We start from the raw sequence: 16130 nt of genomic DNA, 5'->3' as shown, positions 1-16130 counted from the left end.
CAGGGATAGGCCAGGGGTTATTTGGAGCAGCTGGGTTGAAGGAGGGGAAGGGAAAGGTTTCAGTAAAGGATATAAGACAGGGACAGATCTGCAATGTCCATGGCAATGAGGTTACAAAGTGTTATTGCTTGAACAGCTGGGCTATGAATTTTTTTGGGGTGGGGGGGGGGGGTGCTTGGAAAGATTTGAATGGCGTGCAGGCTCCTACACCCTCCACAAAGTTAGTCTGGAAAGAACGGTTCAATCAATCATTTATTCATTTGTAGAGCGCACTAATCACCCGTGAGGGTCTCAAGGCGCTTAGGGGGCTGGGGGGTGCTGCTACTGTTCGAACAACCAGGTCTTGAGAAATCTCCTGAAGGTCAGCAGGTCCTGGGTCTGTCGCAGGTGGATGGGGAGGGTGTTCCATGTCTTGGCGGCGAGGTGGAAGAATGATCTGCCTCCGGTGGTCGTTCGGTGGATGCGTGGAACGGTGGCGAGGGCACGGTCTGCGGAGCGTCAGCTGGCGGTTCGGGGCGTAGAAGGTGAGTCGTTTGTTGAGGGATGTCGGTCCGCTGTTGTGGAGTGCTTTGTGAGCGTGGGTGAGGAGCCTAAAGGTGATCCTCTTGTTGACGGGGAACCAGTACAGGTCTCTCATGTGGGCACTGATGTGGCTTTGGCGGGGGATGTCAAGGATAAGGCGTGCGGAGGCGTTCTGTATGCGTTGGAGGCTTCTCTGGAGTTTGGCCGTGTTTCCCGCATAAAGGGCGTTGCCATAGGCCAGCCTTCTGCTGACCAGGGCTTGGGTGTCCGTCCTTTTGATACTGACGGGCACTCATCTGTAGATATTGCGATGCATGCAGAGGGTGTTAAAGCAGGAGGAGGAGACAGTGTTGATTTGCTGGGTCACTGATAGTTTTGAGTCCAGGATGAACCCCAGGTTGCGTGCGTGGTTGGTGGGGGTCGGTGCAGCTCCCAGCGTAGCCGGCCACCAGGAGTCGTCCTAGGCAGAGGGAGTGGAGCCGAGTATGAGGACCTCTGTCTTGTCAGAGTTAAGTTACAGGCGACTGTTCTTCATCCATTCTGCGATGGCCTTCATTCCTTCGTGGAGGATTGTTTTGGCGGTGGCGGGGTCCTTGGTGAGAGAAAGGATCAGCTGGGTGTCGTTGGCGTATGAGATGATGTTACGGTCGTGCGATCGGACGATGTTGGCGAGCGGTGCCATGTAGACGTTAAAAAGGGTCGGGCTGAGGGATGATCCTGGGGGTACGCCGCAGGTGATCCTAGTGGCTTCTGACCGGAATGGGGAGCGGCGGACTCTCTGGGTTCTGCCTGTGAGGAAGGAGGTGGTCTAGTCCAGGGCTTTGTCGCCGATCCCTGCGTCGTGGAGGCGTGTGCGTAGGGTGTGGTGGCAGACGGTGTCGAAGGCGGCTGAGAGGTGCAGGAGTATGAGGGCCGTGGTTTTGCCGTTGTCCAGCAGGGTCCTAATGTCATCGGTGGCGGATATGAGGGTGGCTTCGCGGCTGTGGTTGTGCGGAATCCGGATTGGGGCGCATCCAGGATGTTGTTCTCCTTGAGGAAGCGGGTCAGTTGCATGCTGGCCGTCTTCTCAATGGCTTTCGCCAGGAACGGGAGCAGGAGCAGGGAGATGGGGCAGAAGTTCTTGAGGTCATTTGGATCCGCCTTGGGTTTCTTAAGTAGGGCATTGATCACGGCCTGTTTACAGCTCTCCGGGAAGGTGGCGGTCTCGAAGGAGCTGTTGATGATCTTCCGGAGTCGGGGTGCGATGATAGAGCTTCCTTTGTTGAGGATGTGGTGAGGGCAGGGGTCTGATGGTGAGCCGGAGTGGATTTTGATGTGGTTCCAGATGAGCAGGAGGCCGGTGTGGTTTGGGGGTGGAGGGTCTGAAGTGTTGGCGGCTGTCTGGGGGGTCTGGGTGTTGAAGCTGTTGTGGATGTCTGCGATCTTTCGGTGGAAAAAGGTGGCTAGGGAGTCGCAGAGGTCTAGCGACGGTGAGATGTCGTTAGAGCTGGAGCTTGGGTTGGCGATTTCTTTCACGATGTTAAAGAGCTCTTTGTTGTTGTGCGCGTTGTTGTTGATGCGTTCCTTGAAAGAGGTCCTTTTGGCGGTTTGAATGAGTTGGTGGGGCTTGCGGCTAGCGTTCTTGATGGCAGGGTGGTTGTTCAGTGTCTGTTCGTGGCACCACTTCTTCTCGAGTCTTCGGCAAGTCTGCTTAGATGCTTGGAGGTCAGTGGTGAACTAGATGGCCTTTCTGTCGGTACATCTGTTTGAGGGTTTCTTGATCGGGGCAAGAGTGTTGGGGCAGTCGTCAATCCATTGCCTGAAGTTGCAGGCGGCTGTCTTACTGTCGGTGGGGTCGGCTGGTGGGTCTCGGGCGAGGATGGTGATTAGCTGGTCTTCGGTGACCTTGTTCCAGCTGCAGTAGGGGATTCGTTGCAGGTGGTTGTGCGTGGTGTGTTTCTCATAAGAGAAGTGGACGCAGCTGTGGTCGGTCCAGTGGAGTTTGGTGGTGTGGCTGAAGGTGACATGGTTGCTGGTCGAAAATATGGGGTCGAGCGTGTGTGTTCGGCGCGTGGGTGTCGTGACGAGCTGTTTGAGCCCGAGGTTAGCGAGGTTGTCGAACAGGGTAGTGGAGTTGCTGTTGTTGGTGTTCTCGAGGTGGAAGTTCAGGTCTCTGAGGAGGATGTAGTCAGTGGATGCAAGGGCGTGCGTACTGACTATGTCGGTGATGGAGTCGCTGAACTGTGGTCAAGGTCCACGGGGTCTGTAGAGGAGAGTTCCTCGGAGGGTGGTGTTGGGATCGATGTGGATCTGGAAGTGCAGGTGTTCTGCAATGCTGAGGGTGTCTTCGGTGCAGGTCGAAATTCTGAGGGCATTCCTGTGGGCGATGGTATTCCACCTCCTGGTTTGTTAGTGTGGTCCCTCTGAGTGATCTTGTAGCCGTCCGGGATGGCGATGGCAATGTCGGGCGCCGAGGAGGAGTTCATACAGGTCTCCGTCAGGAAGGCGACATCAGGGGAGAATGAATCGAGTAGGTCCCAGAGTTCGATGGCGTGCCTGTGGACAGAGCGGGTGTTGAGTAGTATGCATCTGAGGTGGTATGAATGTAGACGTGTAGAGGACAAAAGATTTTGCTCAGTTGTTAGGTGTGAAGCCATGCAGTGGCACCTCATTTGGAATATTCATGGACAAGATGTTGCTAGCTCATGTTGGCAATGGGGACAGACTCTGCCCTGCTCTGTTTTGGCTGACATAGGAGTTGAAAATTTAGACTGGTATGGTTGATGGGTAATTTTTCAGTTGTGCAATAAAATGTTCTAAACATGGCCCTCAGGTAGAATTCGGTTCAAACATGTACCTGTGAATGTTCACCTCACTGTCAGCCTACTATACTTCCAGGTGTTCCATACACAATTTGAAAATCATTAGCAAGAGAATGAAGCCTTTAGGAGTGCCTTAAGTGACTGAAACCATTGCAGGACAATGCATATGAATTCATTTGGAGTGTGTGCGTGCAAAGTAAGGCATGATAAGTGATAGAGTAGAAGGCTAGGAAAAGGCGAAGCATACCAAACAAACAGTAAACATTTTCTATAATCTAGGGAACTTTGCCAGTCAGGTGACTGTTAGTTATCTCTATGCTGCATCATTGTCGGAAGCAACAGGGATTACTGCAGAAGGGCGTTGCAATTAATCTGTTCAAGTACCAAGGATTGTGACAGCCTTCATAGCGATGAGCTCTAGGAATGATAGGTGTGTAACTGAGTAGCCGTTTACAAAGCCATTATGGTCCAAATCATGCGATACGGAGTAAAAAATATATATAGATAATCCTCTACATGGGTAATTTTTCAAGGGCTCAGTCAAGAATGGCCAATCCATGAGTAACACATAGGCACTTTATCAGCGTAAAAAATAGATTTGCTGCTCTAAAGGGACTTACTTATTGTGAGGAGTGCTGTCTGCCACATTCCGTTTCAATCACAAGCTAGGGAACAAACTATTCTAAATAACAGATTCTCTTGCGCAGTTCTAATGTCAGCATGAAGATCAGGTCTCTCAGACATAGGTTCAAACTGCATCTACAGAGAAGAGTGGAATGGAGGTTGTGGCTCTTGCTACTTTAAGGTTAATTAAGGTAGTTCTACAGCACATGTAATGGAGCACTAACTGTTGTTTAGATACCACTGAGCCCATTCACTATTGAGTCTGTTGAGCTTCAGTTACCATGGAGCCCCAACAGTAAGGAACGCAGAGATGGCATGCTGTAATTAAAAAACTGCATCCCAGTTTAGGCAAATGTTAAATGTTATTGCCAAAGAAAGAACTGGGTGGTTTCATTCAATTAAGAGGTTGCCAGTGTAATGAGCATGCTGTTTCAATGGACCAAAGCTCATAACTACATGCCATTCTATTAAATGCTGGCAGTTATTCCTTTACCTTGGAAAATTGCATAAACGTAGACTCGCAGGCTATGAAGGCAGAGCATACAGCTGCAAATCAAAATCATACTAAACATGCACAAAGTTAACCGGGTATGCAACAAAAAGGAAAGTAAAAAGCTCAAGGCATGTTAAGATTTATAGCCATACTTACTCTTTTATTTCTTTGGATGGAGAATTACATGCAGGCGGAAAGGTAGATGTACTACTTAATTTGTCCAGGGTACATGCAGTCCCTATTGCTCGTACAACCAACCCAGATTCTCCTTCCAGGTCAAAACACTGCAGGTAACCAACCACTGCATTTCCTCTCATTTCAAGAACCTTAACTCCAATCTTCCTCTGCAGTTCACCTAAAAAAAAAAACATTGCTCAAGGAGGGTCAAAAATGTGTATTAAAAAAACTTTATTCTAGTCTTCTCAATAGCACTTTTCTTGAAATGAAAACCTGATGAAAATGTCAGAAATGTCATAGACACACAGTACATTTATTGATTAAGAGAACAGATACATATATAGGGTTAGAATTCTCTTAACTGAAGATATCAGGCCGTGAGGAAGCGCATGTGACGAGACAACAGACCGTAATTGGCTTACAGAAAACAGATTGGATGTAGATATCTTAGAGTTTCCAAAGCATGAAATATTGATGACTACTTATGATTCTTGATGGTGTTCAACGCATCCCACTTTTCAGACCCATGTTTTGATCTTTTTAAATTGTTAATTAATGCTTGAGAAGAGATATAATTGCAAAGGTGTCACAACAAACACAAAGAAGAAAAGGTTTATTTCTGTAATCCTAGTTCTCCTTTAGGGGAATCTTCATAGAAATCAAACAGTGAATAGTCCCATCCATATACAGGATCCTGGAGCACATCCTTAAAGTAAATCCCCTGAAGAGTGGGTCTTCACTTATTTTAGGAAGTCCAAGTTTTAACATATTTTTTTTTAAGTTTGGGCGATAAAATAGGCTATATAGGCCAATTTATTTAATTTACTTTACAAAAAAGTCCAATTAAGAATAAAAATAGGAAAATTGTGAGAAAAAAGTATCTTTAAAAAAAATCTCATTCACAAACCTTTTGAAAGGAAATGGGGTTGAAGGAATCAGGGCAATGCAGACAAAAAGGTTGAGGCTATGCTAGTATGAAAACATATACCACACCTTTAGGAGCCCATAGTCTTCCAGTACCTCACCATATCCAGCGGGTGGCAGTATGTTGGATCTTTTTTTACAGAGACAAAGGATTCCATAAACTAGAATGGCTGTCAATTAGGTTTGTCCCTTCCATCAGGGAGGAGGGAAACTTGCTTATGGTTTCACTGGAGATTCGCCTAATGAAGAACTAGGGTTGCAGGTAAGAAATCTTTTCTTCTGCTTCAGGGGATCATCATTGATAATCATAAGCATTGAGCAGAGAAGCAAGCACGTCCCTATAACAAGCATTGAAAATGCAATATGTCTCGCCTTTGATTAAGTTAAAGCCATTTGCTTTGCTAATGGTATTGTATAGCAAAGCAAATGGCTTTAACTTAATGAAAGGCAAGACCTATTGCATTTTTAATGCTTGTTATGTCAGTGCCCCTTAAGCACTGTCACCCATTCTGGAAGTAAAGGTATGTCACAGGAGCTTCCTGCAGTTCTAAAAGCACAATCAGAAAACCAATGAACGCTAAGTGTATTTACGTGAACTGAATGAAAATGCTGTCCCCTGTTCCTGTACAACGACTTGAGGTTCCGTGACGATTTGAACCCGTGTTTTCAATATTGTCGGAAATACATAATATTGGTATCGGCGAACCGCAAATGATCCATTTAGCATATCCTGGTGTTTTCGCTACGCTACGAGCAAGAGCACTCCTTTTATAAACACATCTCTGATCTACCCACGGCATCCATCTTAGATCATGGCCGCCATTTTGTGTTTCTTGCCCTCACATACGCAATAACCTCTGATCACTTCATTTCGATTAAGGACACGCAGCCTTAGCCGGAGATTCACCTCTTTCATGACACGTGCACCTTAAACCAGATCACGCTGTAGCTGCATGACTCGACAAAGGCTGCCTCCTCTGCCCGAGGCCAGTCCTGCTAAACTGGTCTTCGTGTCCATTGTCCTGATCACGATTAGGCGGCCGAAGCCGGTAGCCTTGCCCATTTACAACCCACAAACATCCCTTATCCTGCTTTTCTATCTTCTGCACCTGGCTCTGCTCCTTTCCTTCTGGGCCTTTATTAGGGGGAGGTAACGAAATTTACGATGAGGCGGTCCGGGTCTTGAATGAAAAGTTGACATGAGATTATGATGGAAAAGTGGGAACCCCTTGTTCGTAATGTTTTGACATCAGATATTGTCGACGATTCCTGTGCAACGCCAAATATTTATTGTTTAGGACACAAAGGTTTGGGAATGTACTAACATGTGAAGAATTCGCCTGAAGGCCAAAATTTAGTATATAAGGAGCAACCCTCTTTGTACAATTGGAACAGGCTCCTAGTTACTGCCCATGCGTAGTTTCTGTGACTTCTGTGTCCCTGCAGTAATAAACCTTTGGTCTTTGGCGCCACCATCGAGAAGCCCGTGTTTCTGTTCATTTGTGCACCAAGGCAGGTGGAACTCCGGGGTCTTTGGGTGTTGTTCCCTGACACCTCTGGACGGAACCACTATAGGTGTGGCAGGGTATACTCAGACATGAGTCCCTTTCTCACTGCTCCATCAGGATTCAAGCAAGCCGGGCCGAAGAAGGCTGAAATGCCAGAAACCGGTCCCCGGTAGCTTGTTTCCTTTCTGGTGAAGAATTGGCTTGGTAGTTTAGTCTGCCCTGTTCCCATGATGCACTGGGCCAGGGACAGACTGATTTGCATATAGCCAGGTTCTGAGCTGGGATGGGGTAGTGAGATAAATAACGGTGATGGATCAAGCCCTGATCTTTGGACTGGGTAAGAGTGGTCTGTTTAACTCAGACACTCTGTTCATCACCACCCCCCTTTTTGTAAATCGTTTTTGGCCACTATAGGTGTGGCAGGGTATACTCAGACATGAGTCCCTTTCTCACTGCTCCATCAGGATTCAAGCAAGCCGGGCCGAAGAAGGCTGAAATGCCAGAAACCGGTCCCCGGTAGCTTGTTTCCTTTCTGGTGAAGAATTGGCTTGGTAGTTTAGTCTGCCCTGTTCCCATGATGCACTGGGCCAGGGACAGACTGATTTGCATATAGCCAGGTTCTGAGCTGGGATGGGGTAGTGAGATAAATAACGGTGATGGATCAAGCCCTGATCTTTGGACTGGGTAAGAGTGGTCTGTTTAACTCAGACACTCTGTTCATCACCACCCCCCTTTTTGTATATCGTTTTTGGCCACTATAGGTGTGGCAGGGTATACTCAGACATGAGTCCCTTTCTCACTGCTCCATCAGGATTCAAGCATGCCGGGCCGAAGAAGGCTGAAATGCCAGAAACCGGTCCCCGGTAGCTTGTTTCCTTTCTGGTGAAGAATTGGCTTGGTAGTTTAGTCTGCCCTGTTCCCATGATGCACTGGGCCAGGGACAGACTGATTTGCATATAGCCAGGTTCTGAGCTGGGATGGGGTAGTGAGATAAATAACGGTGATGGATCAAGCCCTGATCTTTGGACTGGGTAAGAGTGGTCTGTTTAACTCAGACACTCTGTTCATCACCACCCCCCTTTTTGTAAATCGTTTTTGGCCACTATAGGTGTGGCAGGGTATACTCAGACATGAGTCCCTTTCTCACTGCTCCATCAGGATTCAAGCAAGCCGGGCCGAAGAAGGCTGAAATGCCAGAAACCGGTCCCCGGTAGCTTGTTTCCTTTCTGGTGAAGAATTGGCTTGGTAGTTTAGTCTGCCCTGTTCCCATGATGCACTGGGCCAGGGACAGACTGATTTGCATATAGCCAGGTTCTGAGCTGGGATGGGGTAGTGAGATAAATAACGGTGATGGATCAAGCCCTGATCTTTGGACTGGGTAAGAGTGGTCTGTTTAACTCAGACACTCTGTTCATCACCACCCCCCTTTTTGTAAATCGTTTTTGGCCACTATAGGTGTGGCAGGGTATACTCAGACATGAGTCCCTTTCTCACTGATCCATCAGGATTCAAGCAAGCCGGGCCGAAGAAGGCTGAAATGCCAGAAACCGGTCCCCGGTAGCTTGTTTCCTTTCTGGTGAAGAATTGGCTTGGTAGTTTAGTCTGCCCTGTTCCCATGATGCACTGGGCCAGGGACAGACTGATTTGCATATAGCCAGGTTCTGAGCTGGGATGGGGTAGTGAGATAAATAACGGTGATGGATCAAGCCCTGATCTTTGTATTGGGTAAGAGTGGTCTGTTTAACTCAGACACTCTGTTCATCACCACCCCCCTTTTTGTAAATCGTTTTTGGCCACTATAGGTGTGGCAGGGTATACTCAGACATGAGTCCCTTTCTCACTGCTCCATCAGGATTCAAGCAAGCCGGGCCGAAGAAGGCTGAAATGCCAGAAACCGGTCCCCGGTAGCTTGTTTCCTTTCTGGTGAAGAATTGGCTTGGTAGTTTAGTCTGCCCTGTTCCCATGATGCACTGGGCCAGGGACAGACTGATTTGCATATAGCCAGGTTCTGAGCTGGGATGGGGTAGTGAGATAAATAACGGTGATGGATCAAGCCCTGATCTTTGGATTGGGTAAGAGTGGTCTGTTTAACTCAGACACTCTGTTCATCACCACCCCCCTTTTTGTAAATCGTTTTTGGCCACTATAGGTGTGGCAGGGTATACTCAGACATGAGTCCCTTTCTCACTGCTCCATCAGGATTCAAGCAAGCCGGGCCGAAGAAGGCTGAAATGCCAGAAACCGGTCCCCGATAGCTTGTTTCCTTTCTGGTGAAGAATTGGCTTGGTAGTTAAGTCTGCCCTGTTCCCATGATGCACTGGGCCAGGGACAGACTGATTTGCATATAGCCAGGTTCTGAGCTGGGATGGAGTAGTGAGATAAATAACGGTGATGGATCAAGCCCTGATCTTTGGACTGGGTAAGAGTGGTCTGTTTAACTCAGACACTCTGTTCATCACCACCCCCCTTTTTGTAAATCATTTGTGCACCAAGGCAGGTGGAACTCCGGGGTCTTTGGGTGTTGTTCCCTGACACCTCTGGACGGAACCAAAAAGTCCAGAACTCCAATTGGCGCCCAATGTGGGGCGACGTCATTCGGTACCGGTCCAAAAGCCTGAAGAGTTCGAGAAGCTTCGTGAGAAGATTCCTGAGGGAGGCGCCCCACTTCATCGATCCCGGCATATCGCAAAAGTGGCCCGAAAGTTCTCTTCCACGAGGGTTCCCGTTCAGGACGGCTGCAGTGGGCCGTTGCCTTGACCGTCGCCCTGTCTTGGACCCGAGGTGCAGTCCTTAGTACAGCGAAACGTGACGGGTTTCTCCTTGGTGACGTCTTCAGTGCCTCAGTTAAGTATTTAGTGGTTGCTAGCTAGTTACTTTGTGAGGGTTGTTAAAATCCTTTTTGGTTCTTGGTTTGGTTTGGTCTCGTAAGATTATCACTGGTTGTTCTGGTTACGATAATCTATTTGGTTTAGTTTGGGTATCGATACATCAGTTCGTTTTGGTAGGCCTAAGTTCTTGGTTCAAGTGCACATATCTGTTTCGTGTTTTGTTTGTTTTGTGTTCCGGACTGAAAAATGGTAAGTCGGAGAAACTGTATGTTGTCGTGTTTTGGTTGCAACAGTGACTCACGATTGGAGGACTCATGTCTGGTTCCTCCGATTGGGACTCCCCTATATGACTTGTAATGTAAACATGGTGTGGGTCCTATATCTTATAATGAGGTATGGGTCCGATACACTGAGAAAGATGGCGTCCTTAGTTGGCCACTGCATGGTAGTTTTGAACCCGAAATTCTCGACAATTTAGAAGCGAAATTGTTTAGGAAGAAAGCCCGGCCGGCAATGTTTGATTCTTTCCGTTACTGGCGAAAAGAATCCAAACAGAGAGAAATGAAAAGGTTAAAGAAAGAACAGAAAGAGAAAGAAGAGTTGACTCTAGAACAAGCAACTAAGCAGCTGCAGGATAACGAGTGTGAGAAAGCCATAGAGGTGGCCATTAGAGAGCACAATTTAGCGATTGACAAGTGCTATCCTGCCTTGCCATCGAAAACAGCTAAGATACTGGAGGATTCTGAAAACGATCCTCTGCTGTCTTATTTGTTACGGTCACCTCCACCGTATGCACAAGGTGCTACGGCCCAATTTGTGCCAAATGTTCAATTGCCGGTTGCTGGACAACCTGGTGTTCCTGCTCCTGTCCCTCAGAATCAGGTTCCCGTACCTCCTGTGGTCAATGTAAATGTTCCTACGGCTCCTCCTCTTCCTGGGTTGCCGACTTCTATACCTGTATCTGTCTCGCTCGCATCTACTAATCCACAAACTATTTTTCTCGATACTCCTACTGTTCCGTTATCTGTTCCTACCTCTACTGTGTTTTCTACATCTGCGAGTGTGTTGACTCCACTTTCTGTTCGTCGGAGAATCACTGATTCTGTGTCTAGTATGCTGTCTCCTTTCTATAAAACCTTAATCAAGACTCCTACTTCCGACTCTGTTCAGAGACGTAGTCAGCTTCCAAGTACTGAGGAACGGGGAATTTTAGATTCCACGGCTCTCAGATGGATTTCGAAGAGTAGGAGATATAGTACGAGAGATGTGCTAGAAACATTTATGCAGTGGAAGGAACCAACACAACGGTATGTCTTTGATGAGATGTGCTCGTTGTTACGTGATGAGATAGAAGAAGACGATGTTGAATCAAATTTAGAAGACTTAATTAAGGTTCAGAAAGAGTTTGCTGCTGGAATGATAGTGGGTGATAATATAGAAGAAGCGATGGAATTGATTTTAAGTTATAGGAATGACCCATCACTTCTTTCACCGAGAGATCTAGAGAAAGGTAAAATGAAATTAAGTCGCCAATATCCAATGAGGGAGGTTCCTCCTATTTGGCGCGAAGCTGTGCAAGCTGATAATATTAATGGTATTGTAGCTGCTCCAGCGCAATTCCAAAGGGTGTGGATACACATTCCGTGGAAACGAGCTGAAGTGCTAGCAGTGAAGCAGGCCTTGCCAGATCCGCGTAAGAATCCTGCTGGATACTATAAGGAATTAACACAGACAGTTGAGGCTTGTATAATGAACTTAGCAGACATCGATATGTTATTTGGCAATGTAGTTCCGCAACCAGTGTGGGCTAAAATTCGTAGAGAGGATCATCAAGTTGCCTTAGGTGGTGATTGGGCAGCTATCACTGCAGCGGATGGTCAGCAAACAGGTGGTGCAAAACCTGAACCCCTAATTGCTAATCTTCCAAGTAGGATAATCGATCTAATGAAGACTCTGATGCCCGCATTGCGTGTTAATTGGGACAAGTTATCCGCATGCAGGCAGAAGAAAGACGAAAGTGTCTCCGACTTTTTCACGAGGTTCGAAGAGACTTTTGTAGATCATAGTGGTCAGGACATGAGCACAGAAGGAGGACAGAGACTGTTTGTCGATAAATTTGTGCATAATTTGTTACCTGAATTATGCAATAAATTAAAGGATTCGGAGAGTGCGTGGGCTGTTTCCACAACTGCGCAAATACTTGCAACTGCACAGTATTACGAAAATAGGGATAAAGAGGAAAAGGAGAAATCAGACAAGAAGACGAAAGACTTAAAGACTAAAGTTCTTTTGCAACAGGCGTATCCGCCTCGCATGAATCAGACTAATACGCAACAGGGTTCGTATCAAAGGACAGATTATAGTACATCGAGACCTCAATATCAGTGGAACCAATGTGCGTACTGTAAGAAAGAGGGTCACTATAAAAATGAATGTCCGATCTTAGCGCAAAATAATGCAGCAGCAGCTCAGAGAGGTCGTGGTGGTTTCGTGCAGAATTCTAGAGGTCGAGGGCGAGGTGCTATGCCTCCACAAACGAATGATCGTCCTTCCAATCACTTTGATCAACGAAATGGACAGTCTACTCAGCAAAATAGATCTCAACAATATCTTGTTGAAGACTATTGTGAAGTGGATGAGGGATTTCAGCAAAATGGATACTAGGACAGCCATGGACAGAGAGAGGGAGTAGTATCAGTTCCAGTGGATCAGAGTGGGCCTTATGTCGCAGTAGCAACATCAGGTGTAGTCGAACCGTTTCTGTTGGATACTGGTGCCGCAAAAAGTTCTATCATTCATGCGAAACTCCCTGGCGCACCTTTGTCCGGCTTAACAAATGTTTCTGTAGGTTTTTCAGGCGCCCCTGTTTACAACCCTATATCTGGTCCTTTGTCTATTTCTGTGGGACCGTGTCAATTGAAAGCACCTCTGATTTTGACGACAGGTTGTAATGAAAATCTGCTTGGTTTAGACTTGTTAAAACGACTATATGCGACATTGTACTGTTCTCCGGAAGGAGTACAGCTTACATTGGGAAAAAATATCACTTCTCCGATGTACTTGTCAATGGATGCACTCCCGCCAGAGCTGTGTTCACTCCCAGATTCTCTTTGGGCAACTGGTCCTAATGATGTAGGCCTTTTAGAAATTCCACCCTATGTAATAACTTTGAAAGCAAATGTAAAATTTCCAAGAATTCCGCAATACAAAATATCTAGTGAAGGTGAGCGTGCACTTTTATTGATTGTGCAAGATTTGATTAAGAAAGGTGTGGTTGAAGAAACGAGAGGAAATGTCTGTAACAGCCCTGTACTACCGATTCTGAAACGAACTGATCCCACAAAGCCTCCAGTGTATAGATTTGTTATCGACCTCAGAGAAGTTAATAAGATTGTGGTCCCGCAGTTTCCTGTGGTTCCAGACATAACCGCCTTGTTAACATTGATTCCTGCTACAGCCACTTGGTTCTCAGTCATCGACTTGAAGAATGCCTTTTTCAGCATTCCGATAGCCGAGGAAAGCAGAGATATTTTCGGCTTCTGTCTAGGAGGTCGAAGTTTCAGATTCAAGCGCGCTCCACAAGGCTATTGTGAGAGCCCATCTATTTACAGTCAAGCATTAAAAAGCCAGTTAGATTCCTTTGTCCTTCCTCCAGGTTCTGCTCTAGTACAGTATGTAGATGATCTTCTAGTGGCTGCCGATGACAAGGAAACTTGCAAAGCAGCTACGATCTCGTTATTACATCATTTGTCTAATTTGAATCATAAGGTATCGCCTTCGAAAATGCAATACTGCTGCCAAGAAGTGACCTACCTAGGTCATCTCTTGTCAAAGGAGGGAAGGAAGTTGACCCCAGAGAGAATAAAAGCAATTACCCAGATGAGTGTTCCTCGCACACAGAGAGAAGTACGTGCCTTCCTAGGTATTACCTCTTACTGTAGGCAGTGGATCCCAAATTTTTCTCTTTTAGCAAAACCGTTGGTAGCTTTGACTGGGAAAAATGTCCTGAGTCCGGTGCCATGGTCTGATGAATGTCAAGAGAGTTTTACTGAATTACGAAAAGCATTGTGTTCAGCTCCTGTATTGGGTACACCTGATTACAGTAAGCCATTCACGCTCTATGTTCATGAGAGAGAAGGTTGCGCGTTGAGTGTTCTGACACAGAAGTTTGGTGATAAACAACGCCCTTGTGCGTATTTTTCATCAACATTAGATCCGGTAGCTAGAGCGTTGCCTAGTTGTTTGAGAGCTACAGCGGCAGCTGCGGCTTCCATTCGACAATCTGCTGGTTTGGTGATGAACAACATGCTAGTGGTCATGGTTCCTCATGCGGTGGATACACTCATGAATCGAACGAAGACACAACACCTTACCAGTGCGAGACTATCTGGTTATGAGCTGACATTACTAGCGAGTCATATTCAGATCAAAAGATGTAATGTATTGAATCCAGCAACGCTGTTGCCGACTGATCAAGAGTCGAGTGATTCCGAGCCACATGATTGCTGTTTTAAAACGGAGGAAGAGACAAAAGGACGAATTGACTTAAAGGATACTCCATTATCAGATCCAGATGGCACGCTGTATGTGGATGGGTCATGTTTTAAACTGGAGAATGGTGATGTGACTGCTGCTTACGCAGTAACGACTTTGAGGACGATTGTGGAGACTGCAAGAGTGAGTCAGAATTCTGCCCAAGCTGCAGAATTAATAGCTCTAACAAGAGCGTGTGTTTTAGCTAAGGGAAAGAGAGTGAATGTCTTTACAGATAGTCAGTACGCATTTGGCGTGGCCCATAGTTTTGGCCGTTTGTGGAGAGAAAGAGGTTTCATTACGTCCCATGGGACTAAGATTCAACATGGTCAGCTAGTTAACGACTTGTTGGAATCTCTAACCTTGCCGACTGAAGTTGCGATTGTAAAGTGCAGTGCTCATAAAGCAATCACGGATGATGTTGGTCGCGGAAATGCTTTTGCTGATGAAACTGCTAAACAGACAGCTAGAGACACGATGAGCAGAATGTATGTTGCTACGTCTGCAAGATGGATTGCTGAGTCTGGAATGTGTGAGGATACTATGGAAAGTGTGAAAGAGATTCAGAAAGAAGCAACTGAGGAGGAAAAACGTGTATGGAAAGAAAGTATGGGTAAGTTGGATTCGAATGGGTGTTGGATTGATTTGACAGAACAGCAGCGTTGGATGTTGCCTGATGCGTATGTGCTTGCAGTGGTGACGATGGCACATGGAGTAGCACATATAAGTTCTAAAGGAATCTGTAAGATGTTGGCTCCGGTCTGGAAGAATGATGGGATCAGTAAGTGTGCAGAGAGAGTGGTGAAAAATTGTATGGTATGCCTGATGCATAATCCTGGCAAGGGAACTCCAACTCCTGCTGGTCACTTCGCTCCTCCTTCCTGCCCCTTTGAAGTGATTCAGTTAGACTTCATTCACATGGATCGCTGTAATAATTTGAAATATGTCCTGGTGGTAGTCTGTGCTTTTTCCAGGTGGATCGAAGCATACCCACTAAAGGACAACACTGCCCTATCAACTGCCAAGATTCTTCTCAAAGAATATTTCCCTAGATTCGGTATGCCACGGATTGTATGGTCAGATAACGGAAGTGAGTTTATAGGGAAAGTTATGCAGAGTGTGTGTGCTGGCCTAGGTCTGAAACAAAAGTTCCACAGTGCGAACCATCCCCAGTCTGCTGGTTTAGTGGAGGGTTACAATGGCACCCTCAAGCTGAAACTAGCTAAAATACAAGCATCCACAGGTTTAGCCTGGCCAGACGCACTTCCTTTGGCTTTGTTATCAACGAGAGCAACTGTACATTCTAGAGTGGGGCTTAGCCCTTATGAGATAGTGTTTGGCCGTCCGGCAAATATTTGGGGTGTGCCGAGGCCTAAGGAGTTTTGTTCTCTAGAATATCCTATGTTGATAGACTACCTTTACGACTTGACTGCTAAATTGAGTCTTATTCACCAACAGGTTTTCGATGCTTTACCAAAGCCTCCGGAGAGTCCAGGGCATCAGCTGAAACCAGGAGATCTTGTGGTTATCAGGAATTTCGCGAGGACGAAGAACCTTCAGCCGAGATTCGTCGGCCCCTTCCAGGTCCTGCTTGTGACAAGAACAGCAATTCGTGTGGCTGGTCGCAAGCATTGGGTGCACGCATCCCACGTAAAGCGTGTACCTTTGCCACTTCCTTACGACGACTGGGTGAAGAAGGGAATTGGTTCCTCCGAATTTG

The 16130-nt window shown here is 46.6% G+C and overlaps 1 protein-coding gene across 6 annotated transcripts in view; it reads right to left on the bottom strand.

Moving 5' to 3' along the window:
• C2CD5 (C2 calcium dependent domain containing 5) overlaps positions 1-16130 on the bottom strand; it is a 915439-nt gene that overhangs the window by 762878 nt on the left and 136431 nt on the right. For all 6 annotated transcript variants that reach the window (XM_086920391.1, XM_086920370.1, XM_086920386.1 and 3 more), the window contains exon 7: positions 4597-4795. In XM_086920391.1, the coding sequence (XP_086776517.1) occupies positions 4597-4795 (199 nt within the window). The remainder of the gene's footprint in view (positions 1-4596; positions 4796-16130) is intronic.

This window comes from Lissotriton vulgaris, chromosome 1_1 (genome assembly GCF_964263255.1).
Source record: "Lissotriton vulgaris chromosome 1_1, aLisVul1.2, whole genome shotgun sequence".
NCBI classification, from domain to species: Eukaryota; Metazoa; Chordata; class Amphibia; order Caudata; family Salamandridae; genus Lissotriton; species Lissotriton vulgaris.
This window is presented reverse-complemented; position numbering and strand designations above follow the sequence as displayed.